Here is a 16982-nt window from a genome sequence, read left to right on the forward strand (position 1 = left end):
ATACCATGGGGAAGACGCGGGACATGTTGGGGAGACTATGTCTCCCAGTTGGTCTAGGAACGCCTCGGGATCCCCTGAGAAGAGCTGGACGAAGTTGCTGGGGAGAGGGAAGTATGGGCTTCTCTGCTTAGGCTGCTGCCCCCGTGACCCGACCTCGGATAAGCCGAAGAAGATGGATGGAAGGAAATCACAATAACTCGTAATCGCGTTTACTTTGACAGTCCTAGTTTATTTATCGTCATCTTGAAAAGTGGTGGATGTCTTCACGTTTAGAATGGAGAGGTGCACCTGGACCTTTGTGACTTTAAGGCACGTTGACGAGTGAAGGAGGCTCCTCCTCATCAGAATCAAACTCTACGTTCTGGTCTTTAACCCACTGGCCGCTGAGGTCCTGCCGCCATCCGTCACTATATGAAGTGAAGCAGCGTTAGTGTCGACGTGTTTTGAGCTTCTGAAAGAATGTTCTCTACCTTTTCAGTTTCAGATAATGCTCCAGCTCTCGTCTCCTCTGGGCAGTCATGGGCTCAGGTTCTGGGATCGCTGCCGGGGGAAGCTCTCCTTTAGGTTTTGATGGGTGTGACTCTTCTCCTGCCGAAACCAGTCAAGTTTTCACTTTGAGCTAAAAGTTGTGCTGTATCAGTTCTTACCTGAGATGCAGCCTCGAGAACTACTCAGAACTTCGTATGACTTTGCACCTCTTTTAGGCGGGTCCAGATGCTCAAATGGGGTTCTGCTGCAGGTGGTACCACCAGGTTCTAAAGCCCCGCTCGCTGATCTTTTTTCAGTTTTTGTACTACAAATGGCAACACCATGACCATATTAAAAATGTGTTTTTCCTGACAGCAACTCAAAACCTGCCTGTACTGTAGCTTGCCTGCTTCTGCGATGGCAGCTGTTATAAGGTACAGTCCTCAGCAGAGCATGATGGGTCAGATACCGTGTTTGTGCCAGTAAAGGAGCTGAACTTGATCCATCCTAAAAAAAAAAAAAGGAAATAGAGGGGGGGGAGAAGGTTTACACACAAAAGACAACAATGAATGTTCCTGGTGTAAGCAAGTGTTTAATGAAACGTTGCATCAAGGCGGAAGGCCCGATTTTTTTTCCACCAACCTGCCTCTCGTCTTCAGCTTGGACAAACTGTTCTTGTTTTCTTTTTGTTATTTCATGCTTCAACTGGGCTTTCTTTCCATAGAAAAATTTTAATCCTGAAACATACATTGAACCATTTAATGCCGGTAACATTTGATTGATCACCTAATCACAATATAATTTGAGACCATTACAACACAACGACCTTCTAAATGCCTTTTCCCTTTCCTGTGGACTGTCAGCATGTCTACGGTGTCAAACACAGGGCGGAAGGAGCACACAAGACACGTGTATCTAAAAGAGATGAAGGAAACAAAACAACTTTGAATATTTTGTAACTGCAATTTCTTCTATAGTTCACGTTCTCTCAGTAGAAGCATTCAAGTCCCATCTGAAAACTCATTTGTATACTCTAGCCTTTAAATAGACCCCCTTTTAGACCAGTTGATCTGCCGTCTCTTTTCTGCTCTGCCCCCGTTGGGGGCACAGATTAGATGACCATAGATGACTGTAAGTCTTGAACTATACAAAGTATTTCAACGGTTGAAATCTGCGCTTTTGCATTATATACGAGTTACTATGGTAATCTAAGTCACTGCAGCTCAGACGAGGCACCAAGCAGTGTGGGTGGGGAGCGTTTCCACAGAGTGTTTCCAGAGCGGCCAGCCTGAAATGTGGGTGTCAGGGACGAACGCAGAAGGAGATTTTTACAACAAAGTTATAAAGCTTAGTGATATATCAGATTGTATATCTTTTTTACCCTTCGCATATTTCACTGTGTTTGTTGCATTTTTGTTGTGTTTCGCTTGATTGTAAATAATGTCGATCGAGAGGTGGTGTGACATTCATATGTTGTCAATATTGAGTGTTTTATCGTTCATAGTTAATATTGTAAATCCCACATTCTTTATTTTCATGTACATTCTGGGTGTCTCATTCAGTAAAACATTTTCAAATTCCATTCCGTTTTTTTCAGGTGGTCTGTCGTAACGTTTTTAGCATTCAATCAGACATTATTGTGAGGTTTTGTATTAGTGTTCCTAAAAATCAGATAAACCCGCCCCCAGACACATTTTTTTCTCAAAATTTGGCCCCCCGAGTCAAAATAATTACCCAGGCCTGATCTAGATCCACTATGGACTGGACTTTCACACTGATCTAGATCCACTCGACGTCCATTGCACCTGTCGCCCAGGGGTCCCCTCCAAGGTTTCTCAATGTAATCCCATTGGGTTGAGTTTTTTTCTTGCCCTGATGTGGGATCTGAGTCGAAGATGAGGTTGTGGTTTGTGCAGCCATTTGAGACACTCGTGATTTAGGGCTATACATATATAAACTTTAATTGACTGATTGATTGATTGATTGATTGACGTTTACCTTCCATTGCTCAGAAGGGTTGCTTCGTCTTCTGGAATGAAGTTTGACAGAAGATCTGCAACGCGTCTTTTCTGGAACAACAATACAACAAGCGAGTAGCCCATATTTTTTACAAGCTATTAAAATATTTTTGTTTCATTGATAGGCTCCAGCACCCCCCGCGACCCCAAAAGGGACAAGCGGTAGGAAATGGATGGATGAAATGTCATTTTATCTCTTGCCATACGCTGTTTAGCATAGCTGTCACTCTATCCATAGCCATTAGCTGTTTAGTTAACATTCTATGTAGCCATTAGCTGTTTAGTTAACATTCTATGTAGCCATTAGCTGTTTAGTTAACATTCTATCTGTAGCCATTAGTTGTTTAGTTAACATTATTTCTGTAGCCATTGGCTGTTTAGCTAACATAACACACTAATAACAATGTTAGCATGCATATAGTGAACGGTAACCGTAAATATAGAAGATTAAAACCCACCTTCAGGATATTTAACTGACTCCTGTCATCACCTTCCCTTTTAAAAGACATGACTATTTTTCTTTAAAAATGCTCAAAGTGTACTTTGTCAAACACGTCGGTTCAAGTTAAGCTGCCAGGGGTTTAGCTTTTGTGGCGTTCAATGTTCGTATAAAATTGGAATTCTCCCTCTACTGTTTGGAAATGGAGAGTTTTAGAGCTTTTATGTTCGGTTTATGGGACACCAATACATTTACTATATTTACAATGTTTACTTATTTGGTTTTGCTGGCGGAAATTAAGTGACTTTAGATGTTTATATTATTCATTAGGCATTCCAAGTGAACTTGAACGCATCGCCGTGATGCATGATGGGAGCCGCAGCCATGGCAACATGTGGCAGCAGGAAAGAGACGGAACTTGCTTTTTTAGCACACAAATAACTTCACGAAACGAACCTCCTCTGTTTACCCTAAATGTCACATTGTCCGTGTTCTTTGTCGTTTTAACGAACCCGGGGCAGTTTGTGTCGGTGACATTGGCGAGGCACAGCTAGCACGTTTGGCCGTCGGCATAAAAGTAAATGTTTAGTTTGGCGGCCATGTTTGTTATGAAGCGTTTGACTGTGTTCAAACTTGACTGCATCGATTAAGTGACTCCCAGTCATGTCCGGGGGGAAGCAGCCGGTGGACGGCCTGCTCCTCGGCGACCGCAACCGTTCTTACGGTAGCCTGGTCCGGTCCAATTTGAGCCCGGTTGGCAGCAGACTTGTAGAACATCACATCCAGCCCGGAGAAACCCTCCAAGGTCTAGCCCTGAAATATGGAGTCACTGTAAGTACAAACCACTTTATTGTTTGCACTTTTCTCTGTCATGCTGACTAGTTTAGTCACTTCAACCCAGGGGCCTCCACACTTTTTCCACTTGGGGCCGCACACTGAAAAATGAAAGCATTCCAAAAACCAACAAGAAATATGTTTTAACCATAAGGGCTCCCCTGAAGTTTGGTGAACATTAAAGGTCCCAGGGACCCAAAAGGGTCTTAGTCATCATTCATAAAAATGTGTAAAATGTATGTATATTATTTATTTATTTTAAGCATACAACGGCGCATTGATTCGCTATTTCCTTTAACAACAACAACTAGTAATACTAATTATGACAGACTTCATGGGAGACGACGACGACTACTTTGGGACAAATGGCGATCCAGAAACTTGTATTTTTGAGCCTGAATATACTGAGGACATACTTGCCAACCCTCCCGATTTTCCCGGGAGACTCCCGAATTTCAGAGCCCCTCCCGAAAATCTCCCGGGGCAACCATTCTCCCTAATTTCTCCCGATTTCCACCCGGACAACAATATAGGGGGCGTGCCTTAAAGGCACTGCCTTTAGCATCCTATCTCACCTGAAAAGGAGACTATTATATATGTCTCAGTTATCCATAGGTTTATCTATAACCCATATATTAGGCAGGCACGGAGCTATTTCTCAGCGTGTGTTTATTCCAGCCGGCACGTTAATACACTGACACACAACAGCCTGATTCCCATCATGCATTGCTTCAAAACTACGGCAAGTAGCAATGTCCAAAAACATAACAGAGATGAAGCAGAAGAACGAAGAAGAGACATGGCGACGACGAGTAAGAAGAAGTACGCTTGCAAGTTCCAAAATGATTGGAAAAAATAATTTCAGTTCATCCAGGACAGCTCGAAGGGGAGGGGGTATGTTGCCTGCACATTTTGTAGATCAGACTTTTATGTGTGTGTAAATAAATTAACTCTGAAATTCGGGCATCTGGTCAGGATGCCACCCGAACGCCTCCCTAGGGAGGTGTTTAGGGCACGTCCGACAGGTAGGAGGCCACGGGGAAGACCCATGACACGTTGGGAAGACTATGTCTCGCGGCTGGCCTGGGAACGCCTCGGGATCCCCCGGGAAGAGCTGGACGAAGTGGCTGGGGAGAGGGAAGTCTGGGCTTCCCTGCTTAGGCTGCTGCCCCCGTGACCCCCACCTCTATATATATATATATATATAATGAAATAAAAAAATATATATATATAGCTAGAATTCACTGAAAGTCAAGTATTTATTTTATATATATATATACATATATATATAATGAAATTAAAAAAAAAAAATAGCTAGAATTCACTGAAAGTCAAGTATTTATTTTATATATATATATATATATATATATAAGAAATACTTGAATTTCAGTGAATTGTAGCTATAAATATACCCCCCCTCCCCCCATCTCCCGAATTCGGAGGTCTCAAGGTTGGCAAGTATGACTGAAGATGAGCTAAAAGTTTTAGAAGCTGTGTGCTAAACTGCAGATCCAACTATAGTGAAACACTAAACCATTATGTAGCAGTTTTGCTAAGTGCTAAACGTCTCATGGACAAAACAAGAACATGAAAAAAAAACGGTCACTTACAATGTCCGCTCTTCTGGAATGCCGATAGGATGGCTGTATCTTTCAGCACAAGACTTGTGCTCCACATTTACCTGGTAAATAGCAACTTAATCTTCACTACGTGAATAAAAAAAACGCTGGAAAGAAATGAGCATCGTGCCGCGTCTTCCTAGCGATGTTGTCGAGTTGAAAGCCAGAATCCACTTCTTCAGTCAGTCCAGATTTTTAACCGGTAGCTTGTTGGATTTCTACGTTTGATACTTTTCCGAACTCATTGGCAGTTCAGCAACAACAACCTCTGGACTCTCAATAGTAGCCTGAGGCGCTGTAACAAAGGCGCTGTGTCATTATGCCAGAAAAGTAGTTCCTCGGTGTTAGAGCTTACAATAAAAATGTTGCTGGAGCTTTGTGAATATGCAGGTCACGTCATGTAAACTGAACGTTGTTTGCAGTTGTTGGATGTATTTTTTTTCAAGTGCTTTATAGGTGGAAAAGTACAAACCCCGTTTCCATATGAGTTGGGAAATTGTGTTAGATGTAAATATAAACGGAATACAATGATTTGCCAATCCTTTTCAACCCATATTCAGTTGAATGCACTACAAAGACAAGATATTTGGTGTTCAAACTCAGAATTTTATTTTTTTTTGCAAATAATAATTAACTTAGAATTTCATGGCTGCAACACGTGCCAAAGTAGTTGGGAAAGGGCATGTTCACCACTGTGTTACATGGCCTTTCCTTTTAACAACACTCAGTAAACGTTTGGGAACTGAGGAGACACATTTTTGAAGCTTCTCAGGTGGAATTCTTTCCCATTCTTGCTTGATGTACAGCTTAAGTTGTTCAACAGTCCGGGGGTCTCCGTTGTGGTATTTTAGGCTTCATAATGCGCCACACATTTTCAATGGGAGACAGGTCTGGACTACAGGCAGGCCAGTCTAGTACACGCACTCTTTTTCTATGAAGCCACGTTGATGTAACACGTGGCTTGGCATTGTCTTGCTGAAATAAGCAGGGGCGTCCATGGTAGCGTTGCTTGGATGGCAACATATGTTTCTCCAAAACCTGTATGTACCTCTCAGCATTAATGGCGCCTTCACAGATGTGTAAGTTGCCCATGTCTTGGGCACTAATACACCCCCATACCATCACAGATGCTGGCTTTTACACTTTGCGCCTCTAACAATCCGAATGGTTTTTTTCCTCTTTGGTCCGGAGGACATGACGTCCACAGTTTCCAAAAACAATTTAAAATGTGGACTCGTCAGACCACAGAACACTTTTTCACTTTGTATCAGTCCATCTTAGATGAGCTCAGGCCCAGCGAAGCCGACGGCGTTTCTGGGTGTTGTTGATAAACAGTTTTCGCCTTGCATAGGAAAGTTTTAACTTGCACTTACAGATGTAGCGACCAACTGTAGTTACTGACAGTGGGTTTCTGAAGTGTTCCTGAGCCCATGTGGTGATATCCTTTACACACTGATGTCGCTTGTTGATGCAGTACAGCCCGAGGGATCGAAGGTCACGGGCTTAGCTGCTTACGTGCAGTGATTTCGCCAGATTCTCTGAACCCTTTGATGATATTACGGACCGTAGATAGTGAAATCCCCAAATTCCTTGCAATAGTTGGTTGAGAAATGTTCAACAATTTGCTAATGCATTTGTTGACAAAGTGGTGACCCTCACCCCATTCTTGTTTGTGAATGACTGAGCATTTCATGGAATCTACTTTTATACCCAGTCATGGAACCCACCTGTTCCCAATTTGCCTGTTCACCTGTGGGATGTTTCAAATAAGTGTTTGATGAGCATTCCTCAACTTTATCAGTATTTATTGCCACCTGTCCCAACTTCTTTGTCACGTGTTGCTGGCATCAAATTCTAAAGTTAATGATTATTTGCAAAAAAAAAATGTTTATCAGTTTGAACATCAAATATGTTGTCTTTGTAGCATATTCAACTGAATATGGGTTGAAAAGGATTTGCAAATCATTGTATTCCGTTTATATTTACATCTAACACAATTTCCCAACTCATATGAAAACGGGGTTTGTAGCATCCGCATTACCTGCATTGTTAGCCGCCTCATGATAACAGTTTTTCACTATCTAGAACGCATGAAAAAAGGAAAGACGTGTTCTTGTCACATAAGGATCTGCTCATTTTGCATAATTTCTAGATAAAGACGGATTGATTGATATACATCATTCATAGTGTGAGGTCAACAAAGGTGCATGCTAACAAATGACTAATGTCGTCTTCCAGATGGAACAAATTCAAAGAGCCAACAGACTGTACACTAACGACTCCATCTTCCTGAAGAAGTCCTTGTCCATCCCTGTCCTCTCAGACGTGGAAGGCCACACTTCTGATGAAGGTAAACCTTTGAGTGAGGAGGACTCGCGAGAGGCGACGGGACGGAATTGTCCTGAAAACAGCCTTATAGCGAGCCCCTCCGCCCGAGGGAAGATGGCAGAGATCACAACCAGGGATTTTTTGACACAACTTGACGGCTTCATCAGCGAGTCCAAGCAGGCCGCAGTTAGAGGGTGGAAGGATGCAGAGAAAAGGTAAGCCACACATTTAAAGTGTTATCTTAGCTTCTATTTACAACCAAACATTTACTCTTTATCCCTATAATACGTTTTGATGGACATAATTACTTGGCCTGGGCTGATAAAACATTTTGTTGGACGATGTATTGACCTACACATTATTGCCGATAAACGATATTATTGTCAACATTATTTTGAGACCAAATTATGATGATGTAATAATAATGAACAATAATAATAATGCAAGTATAACGTTTAAAATTCAATTAACTTGTATATATCGTATTTTGACGTTGTAATTGGAATGTAAACTTTTAAATATATAAGTTAAATAAAACGATTAACAAAAATAAAATATACTCTGTTAACAAAATGTTGCACTTGAATAAAAATCACAACCAAAAGCAATAAAAACAAGGTCTGTCTCTGTTAAGTTGGGGCTGGGGACACTCAAAAAACACAACCGAAGCAATAAATAAAATGGATAGATAGTTGTTACAGCTACTCTTGCGTTCAAAAAAGTTCGAAAAAATAAAAATAAAGATAGCAGAGTAGTCCTCTAAGGAGGAGGTCTATGACTCACTAAATACTTATTAAGCACTTGCGGAGATATTTCTAGATTCCAAATTATCATAATTTATTTTCACAAACAAAAATATTCTCCGTGGTTGACTTCGGATTAATCAAAATAACACTTATTTAGCTTTAGATAAATTGTCTCACTCCTCACTCCTTCAACCTGATAGACAGACAAAGGAGCACCCAGCTCTCCTCTTTCCTTAATCTTGGGAGGACGGTCTCACCAGGAGGAGGACCTGAGCAGCTGAAAACAATCATAGAGTCAATCATAATTCATTTAAAACATTCAATAATTAATCAACATCATCATTGGCATTATTTGATTCACCATTGTCAAAACAATTACATAAATAAATAATATAGATCGGCTCCAACAATAGTTATTGTGACCAAAATGATCACGGTTATCATTGTCATTGCAGTATTGTTGAGTACAGTACTTCAAAATATACACACACTAAAATATTTTATTCAAGTTTTATTTAATTTAATTTTAATAACTAAAATAGATAGACACACAATATACTTTCTTGGGAGAGGAAGCATCAAAAATGTTACTGGCTTCATAATAGTTGTATTATTTTGATTTGATTTGAAATAAGTTTATCTTCTTCAATATAATTTGTATACGTTTTAGAATGTTTTTTTAATAAATGCAAATTGGGTGATCAGTTTGTTTCACTTCCTGTTAAAGACACATCCGTCTGTTTCAATGCGACACTGTAGTGTTTACATCGATAACTTTGTGCAAAGACAGCACCGCCGTTATGTTCAATGTGAATACTGTATCTTAGATGTTTAGACACTAATGCGTACATAGAAGTGTAGATTGGAGTATGATGTTTTAATGGGGAAAGACGTTAATATCTCTTGTTTTTATGTTAGCATTTAAGGTAGCTATGAAGGTAATGCTAGTTCTTCCTTAAGTTTATCAAAGTGCAGTTATCAATTAAGGTTTTTCAATCATTTCAATTTAATACGGTAGTACTAACCGTTAGGAGTTTTACAGTGATTATCATTAGTACTGTTATATGTGCATGTAGTACAGAAGCCCACAGCTGCTGCAAAGAGTGGCCACTCTGCATCTTGCGGCCCATGATAACACATGCATTTGACGATTATTGACGCTAGAAAAGTTACCGTCTTAATTTTCATTTATCGTTCAGTTAATTGACTTACCAAATATCGGCCCAGGCCTAGTAATTATGTCTCAGGGCACACCTTCTCTGTTGCTATGATGACTAAGCTTTCAGACTATATATATATATATATATATATATATATATATATATATATATATATATACATACACAGTGTATGTATATATATATATATATATATATATATATATAGTGTATATATATATATATATATATATATATATATATATATGCATATATATATATATATATATATATATATATATACACATATGTACATATAAATACATATATATATATATATATATATATATATATATATGTATTTATATGTATGTATGTGTGTATATATATATATATATATATATATATATATATATATATATATGTATTTATATGTATGTATGTGTGTATATATATATATATATATATATATATATATATATATATATATATATATATATATATATGTGTGTGTGTGTGTGGGGAAAAAATCACAAGACTACTTCATCTCTACAGGCCTGTTTCATGAGGGGTTCCCTCAATCATCAGGATCTCCCTCAATCATCAGGAGATCCTGATGATTGAGGGAACCCCTCATGAAACAGGCCTGTAGAGATGAAGTAGTCTTGTGATTTTTTTTCCCACACATACATATATTGCGCTCTACCACGGTATCGAGCACTATTTTTTGGATAATCTAATTAAGACATATATATATATATATATATATATATATATATATATATATATATATATATATATATATATATATATATGTGTTTGATAAAGGGTTTTGAAGTTGTTTTAGATGGCTTTGACGGTAACATAAGGGACTCCCATTAGCCCCATCTTGCAAGCTTTTTTATCAATGGTTAGAATCCTAAGAAAAACATGTGTTCTTGTCTCTCATAATGATTGCGAATGATTGGCAAAATTCCCAAAAAGTGCAGTTCCCCTTTAATGTTGGACAGGTTGTTTGTTTTTTGCTAAGAATGTTTGATTGTTCATCTTCTGTCTTTTTTCTGGCAGGGTTGCCGACCTGGAGGCAGTTTGTGTCAGCAGGGCAAGCGGGCGGCAGTCGCCTTCAGGACGGCGCCATCAGTCAGTGCACGTGACGGTGCCGCTCACCACCACCAAGCTCACTATGAAGCTGAGAGAACAAGAAGACGAGATCTTTGAGTTGTGACCACTTCTTCCTCGCTAAACACTGCTGTCCTCGTTCTGCTGCATGTGTGTGAAAGGTCCAGGATGGTTTAAAGCACTTTCTTCTTTTTAAATCTTTATTTATTAGCAGAGATGGACACTGCGGTCAAATGGCTGGTCATGTGCTGACTGTCACCTGATGGTCATGAGACATGCCTGGAACTGCCACACACTCCCAACATGCAACAATAGTCAGCACTGTTCCTAACTTATTCACTCTAGTAGTTTGTCACACCACAATGTATTGATTTAGTACTAATATATGCAGTATACAAAAGGTTGTGTCGTTGTATCAGTGTAACTTTTGTAAAGTTAATTAACTTATGAACTGCACTTTTTAAAATTTTGTCTATCATTCACAATTCTTATGTGGGACAAGAACACGTTTTTCGTCATTTAATGCATTCTAAATCGTGAACAAACATTAGCAAAAGTCAGCTAACAATGGAGCTCATGAGATTAGTTCTGTTCCGCCAATAAAGCGATCTAAAACCATCCAAAAACCTCCGTTTTACAAAACCCAAAACCAGTGAAGTTGGCACGTTGTGTAAATCACAAATAAAAACAGAATACAATTAATTGCAAATCCTTTTCAACCTACCGTATTTTCCGCACTATAAGCCGCACCGGGTTATAAGCCGCACCTTCAATGAATGGCATATTTCAAAACTTTGTTCACCTTTAAGCCGCACCGGGTTATAAGCCGCACCTACGCTGCGCTAAAGGGAATGTCAAAAAAACAGTCCGATAGGTCAGTCAAACTTTAATAATATATTACAAACCAGCGTTCTAACAACTCTGTTCACTCCCAAAATGTAATGTGCAAATGTGCAATCACAAAAATAGTAACACTCAAAATAGTGCAGAGCAATAGCAACATCAATAACTCAACGTTGCTCGAACGTTAATGTTAAACAACACACAAAATAAACATTTAAAGCTCACTTTCTGAAGTTATTCCTCATCCATAAATCCCTCGAATTCTTCTCCTTCGGTGTCTGAATTAAAAAGTTGGGTTGAATTCTGCGTTGTACGCGTGTCTCTTAGTAGGAGCCATTTTGTGGTCTTTACAGAAACACACAAATGAAATGAAACGTAATATCCGCGCGCTTCTTCTATGGGGGCGGGTGCTTACCTTGGCGGTTGCTTACCGTAGAAGAAGAAGCGCTTCCTCTTCTACGGGGGCGGGTGTTTACCTTGGCGATTGCTTATCGTAGAAGAAGAAGCGCTTCCTCTTCTACGGGGAAAAAAGATGGCGGCTGTTTACCGTAGTTGCGAGACCTAAACTTTATGAAAATGAATATTAATCCATATATAAGGCGCACCGGGTTATAAGCCGCACTGTCAGCTTTTGAGAAAATTTGTGGTTTTTAGGTGCGGCTTATAGTGCGGAAAATACGGTATATTCAATTGAATATACTGCAAAGACAAGATATTTAATGTTTGTTATTTTTTGCAAATATTAGGTCATTTGGAATTTGAGGCCTTCAAAATGTTTCAAAAAAGCTGGAACAAGTGGCAAAAAAGACTGAAAAAGTTGAGGAATGCTCATCAAACACTTATTTGGAACATCCCACAGGTTCACATGCTAATTTGGATCTGATGGGTGCCATGATTGGGTATAAAAGCAGCTTCCATGAAATGCTCAGTCATTCACAAACAAGGATGGGGCGAGGGTCACCACTTTGTGAACAAATGCGTGAGCAAATTGTTGAAGAACAACATTTCTCAACCAGCTATTGCAAGGAATTTAGAGATTTCACCATCTACGGTCCGTAATATCATCAAAAGGTTCAGAGAATCTGGAGAAATCACTGCACGTAAGCAGCAAGGCTGAAAACCAACATTGAATGCCCGTGACCTTCGATCCCTCAGGTGGTACTGCATCAAAAACCGACATCAGTGTGTAAAGGATATCACCACATGGGCTCAGAAACACTTAAGAAAACCACTGTCAATTACTACAGTTTGTCGCTACATCTGTAAATGCAAGTTAAAACTCTACTATGCAAAGCGAAAGCCATTCATCAACAACACCCAGAAACGCCGGCGGCTTTGCTGGGCCCGAGCTCATCTAAGATGGACTGATGCAAAGTGGAAAAGTGTTCTGTGGTCTGACGAGTCCACATTTCAAATTGTTTTTGGATACTGTCGACGTCGTGTCCTGCGGAACAAAGAGGAAAAGAACCATCCGGACTGTTATAGACGCAAAGTTCAAAAGCCAGCATCTGTGATGGCATGGGGGTGTATTAGTGCCCAAGGCATGGGTAATTTACACATCTGTGAAGGCACCATTGATGCTGAAAGGTACATACAGGTTTTGGAGTAACATATGTTGCCATCCAAGCAACGTTATCATGGACGCCCCTGCTTATTTCAGCAAGACAGTGCCAAGCCATGAGTTACAACAGCGTGGCTTCATAGTAAAAAAGTGCGGGTACTAGACTGGCCTGCCTGTAGTCCAGACCTGTCTCCCATTGAAAATGTGTGGCGCATTATGAAGCCTAAAATACCACAACGGAGACCCCGGACTGTTGAACAACTTAAGCTGTACATCAAGCAAGAATGGGAAATAATTCCACCTGAAAAGCTTTAAAAATAGGTCTCCTCAGTTCCCAAACGTTTACTGAGTGTTGTTAAAAGGAAAGGCCATGTAACACAGTGGTAAAAATGCCCCTGTGCCAACATTTTTGCAATGTGTTGCTGCCATTAAATTCTTAAGTTAATGATTATTTACAAAAAAAAAATTGAGTTTCTCAGTTCGAACATTAAATATCTTGTCTTTGCAGTCTATTCAATTGAATATAAGTTGAAGAGGATTTGAGTTTGAGTTTATTTCGAACATGCAAGCATACAACATGATACATCACAATCTCCAGTTTCTCTTTTCAACATGTTCGAAAAGGAGTAGGAAGAAGCAGAGCTTATTTAATCCTACCCCTTTTCTTTTACATAACAGTTGCTAAAACTTTTGTTCACTTCCTGTTCTCAATTTATTCACAATATACTCCATAAGTAATCACAATAAAATAAGTAAATAAATAATAATTGGTGAAGTAAGTTACATTTCATATGTTGAGATAAGTAAGATTATTTTGTGAGTGAAAGAATGAAAGACTGGATGAGTTAAATAAATTCAGAATGTTTATCATGGTTCTTCTTCTTTGTACTTTGTAAACACTTTAAGTTTGAAGAGTTTCTTGAAGTGAATCATATTAGTACATTGTTTGATTGCTTTGCTTAATCCATTCCATAATTTAATTCCACATACTGATATACTGAAGGTCTTAAGTGTTGTACGTGCATACAATTGTTTTAAATTACATTTCTCCCTAAGATTATATTTCTCCTCTTTTTTTTGAGAAGAATTGTTGTATATTCTTGGATAGCAGGTTATAGTTTGCTTTGTGTATAATTTTAGCTGTTTGCAAATTCACTATGTCGTAGAATTTCAGTATCTTTGATTCAATAAATAAAGGATTTGTGTGTTCTCTATATCCAACATTATGTATTATTCTAACTGATCTTTTTTGTAACACCGTTAATGAATGAAGTGTACTTTTGTAATTATTTCCCCATATTTCTACACAGTAACTCAGATATGGTAACACTAGTGAGCAGTAGAGAATATGAAGTGATTTTTTGTCTAGAACATGTGTTGCTTTATTCATTATTGACGTGTTTCTTGCTACTTTATGTTGTATATTTTTTACGTGAGATTTCCAGTTCAATTTATCATCAATCATTATACCTAGAAATTTGGTTTCATTTACTCTTTCAATTTCTATTCCGTCTATTTGTATTTGTGTTTGACTTTCTCTTCTACTGATTTGCAAATCATTGTATAACTGTTTTTATTCACGAATTACACAACGTGCCAACTTCACTGGTTTTGGGTTTTGTATATCAACGCTGTAAGTATACAGGTATATGTAATGTTATAATATGTACTTTAATAATATAACATGTTATGTTTACGTATTTAGCTCTTTTTAAGCTAATATTTGCAATTAATTTCACAGACGCATCACAACTTTTGCTTTCCCCTTCAACAACAACACCACCACCAATAATCATAGCAGACTTCATGGGAGACAACAAAAGCGACTTTGTCTTTCTCGCCATCTCCGGGTCCCAAGTTGGATGTCAAAGTTGACCAACTTCTCGGTTTATGTCCACAACCTTCTACTATCCAGGTGAGAGGCATGATTTATAATCTAGAATTGACTTTTACCAACTCAGAGGCGATGCAGCAGCTCACTATGTCAATATAGCAGCATAAGCTAGTTAGCTCTCTGTAATCAATGCGCAGGTAAAAAATAGTTTGTCTGCGTTAGCGCTTTTTTACGACTTAGAATGCATACCAAAAAAAACCCTTGTGTTCTTGTTTTACAAAGTAATTTTGAATGATCTGCCAAATTCCAGAAAAAAAGTGCACTTCCCATTTAAACCTTTTTTTCTTCAAACACAGTTGTACTAGTGTGTTTGTTATGTGAAATAAACTATTTAATTACATTTACCTAAGTACCTACAGAGTAGTTTTATTGCAACATACACTATCTGTCAAACGTTTTAAAATATTTTATACAGCACTATGTCAAAAGATTTGAGTGCCACTGTGAAAATAACCACACTTCTAACATCTTTTGCTAAAGTATCAATGTTAAAAATGGGATGTAACTGCAGTGTTGAAATACAGCAGCGTGTATGTCAAGTTTTCCAATATAGCTTTAATTTAAGAAAACGTGGCATTTACCATTTAGAAATTACAGACACATTATGTAAATCAGTGTTTCTTAACCATTGTTGGGCGGCGAAAATATGTTCCTCAGCTTTGGTTCCGTATGGGCCGTAGCAGTACTCAGTTTTAATACACTTTTCCATCACTTGTGGCATTAATGACAATATCAAACAGACAAAAAGTCTGGAGCTAATGTCATAGAGAAGTTCCTTAAGCGCAAAAATTATGACTAAAGTGTTGAAGCTGTATTTTCAGTTGCACTTTCATTGTATTGGAAGTTTAATAAAACAAAAAAAAGTCACTATTAATTTAGTTTATTTTAGCACAACATAATTGTATGTATTGTTTTTCATCAGTTATGTACGAGTCCCTTCTTACGCAGTATATTTGATTAGTACTTATTTTTATAATCAGCCTGACCTAAGCCTAAGGTTTATGTGTTAAATAAATATAATCTTACATATCATTTGACAAGCTTGTAAACTGTAAGTAGGTTAGATATAATGGTTGAATATGATTAAAATCAAGAGTAAGATTACTAAATCAGTGTTAATATTTGAATGTGTCCCGGGCCCGTCTGTAGTGGAAAAGTTGGCCCCCGAGGTCAAAAAGATTAAGAACCACTGATGTAGATGATATAAATATCCTTTTCAGTGGTTAAACATATTAGTAAATATATGTATCTTAAAATAAATTCACATCCTTATTCTAAATTGATTCATTATTTTTAAAAGTTGATTACAAGAAAACATATTTTAGCCATTATAAGCCATCTCCATACAACAAGAAATAGCTTTTTTAGCCTGTAACCTGTTTAAAAAAAGTTTTACTATAATTATTATACGAAATAAGACATTGCGAGAATCGTGTTGAATTGAGAATCGATTCTGAATCAAATAGTCATCCCGGGAATCAGATTCAGATCGAATTTTTAGGTGGCCAAAGATTCACGCTCTTATTGTTTACTACCGGTACTCATAAGAACTTTATTCACTGCAAATCACTTTTGTGTGCGTGTTATAATGGTGGTTATATTTTCTGTGTAATGTACTTTTTACTTGAGTAGTTTTGTGAAGTAGAAACATTACTTTTACTCTTACATTTATTTATATTCTATTGATTAGTGCTTGCAAATACTACTTTTGGCCTGTCAGAGAGTCTTCTTCCTGCGGGCGCTGTCACATGATTCTGTTCCACCAATACAAAGTATCCACGAGTGACGTTTAACTCTTAATTAACCAATCAAAAGAAGCCTGGCAGTCACATGACTGCACTCAAACGTGGAAAAGTGACGTATTTACATTGCATTCTTCAGTGACTCGTTACTTGAGTAGTATTTTCATTAAGTACTGACTCTTACTCAAGAAATGATTTAGAGGACTTCGTTTTA

The 16982-nt window shown here is 38.2% G+C and overlaps 2 protein-coding genes across 2 annotated transcripts; one reads left to right on the forward strand and one right to left on the reverse strand.

Moving 5' to 3' along the window:
- Positions 1-203: 203 nt before the first annotated feature.
- Positions 204-3102, reverse strand: scnm1 (sodium channel modifier 1). The gene is made up of 8 exons (XM_061982840.2): positions 2945-3102; positions 2467-2537; positions 1295-1383; positions 1111-1205; positions 875-975; positions 648-793; positions 471-588; positions 204-407 (listed from the first exon to the last, which is right to left on the reverse strand). Exons 1-8 carry the CDS (start codon positions 2993-2995, stop codon positions 305-307), a joined length of 774 nt encoding a protein of 257 aa, XP_061838824.1. The 5' UTR covers positions 2996-3102; the 3' UTR covers positions 204-304.
- A 195-nt stretch (positions 3103-3297) lies between these two features.
- lysmd1 (LysM, putative peptidoglycan-binding, domain containing 1) lies at positions 3298-15398 on the forward strand. The gene is made up of 3 exons (XM_061982839.2): positions 3298-3756; positions 7617-7921; positions 10678-15398. The coding sequence occupies exons 1-3, from the start codon at positions 3589-3591 to the stop codon at positions 10832-10834; spliced, it is 630 nt and encodes a 209-aa protein (XP_061838823.1). The 5' UTR covers positions 3298-3588; the 3' UTR covers positions 10835-15398.
- Positions 15399-16982: the final 1584 nt, after the last annotated feature.

Source organism: Nerophis lumbriciformis, linkage group LG21 (genome assembly GCF_033978685.3).
Source record: "Nerophis lumbriciformis linkage group LG21, RoL_Nlum_v2.1, whole genome shotgun sequence".
NCBI classification, from domain to species: Eukaryota; Metazoa; Chordata; class Actinopteri; order Syngnathiformes; family Syngnathidae; genus Nerophis; species Nerophis lumbriciformis.

Bases quoted from the DNA above. Each gene is read 5' to 3' on its own strand.
- lysmd1 (XM_061982839.2), top strand. From the start codon at position 3,589: ATGTCCGGGGGGAAGCAGCCGGTGGACGGCCTGCTCCTCGGCGACCGC. The intron at 3,757-7,616 runs GTAAGTACAAAC...GTCGTCTTCCAG, and splicing joins CCCTGAAATATGGAGTCACT to ATGGAACAAATTCAAAGAGC. The intron at 7,922-10,677 runs GTAAGCCACACA...TTTTTCTGGCAG, and splicing joins TGGAAGGATGCAGAGAAAAG to GGTTGCCGACCTGGAGGCAG.
- scnm1 (XM_061982840.2), bottom strand. From the start codon at position 2,995: ATGTCTTTTAAAAGGGAAGGTGATGACAGGAGTCAGTTAAATATCCTG. The intron at 1,206-1,294 runs GTCGTTGTGTTG...TGTATGTTTCAG, and splicing joins AGGGAAAAGGCATTTAGAAG to GATTAAAATTTTTCTATGGA. The intron at 794-874 runs GCAAGCTACAGT...TGCCATTTGTAG, and splicing joins AGCTGCCATCGCAGAAGCAG to TACAAAAACTGAAAAAAGAT.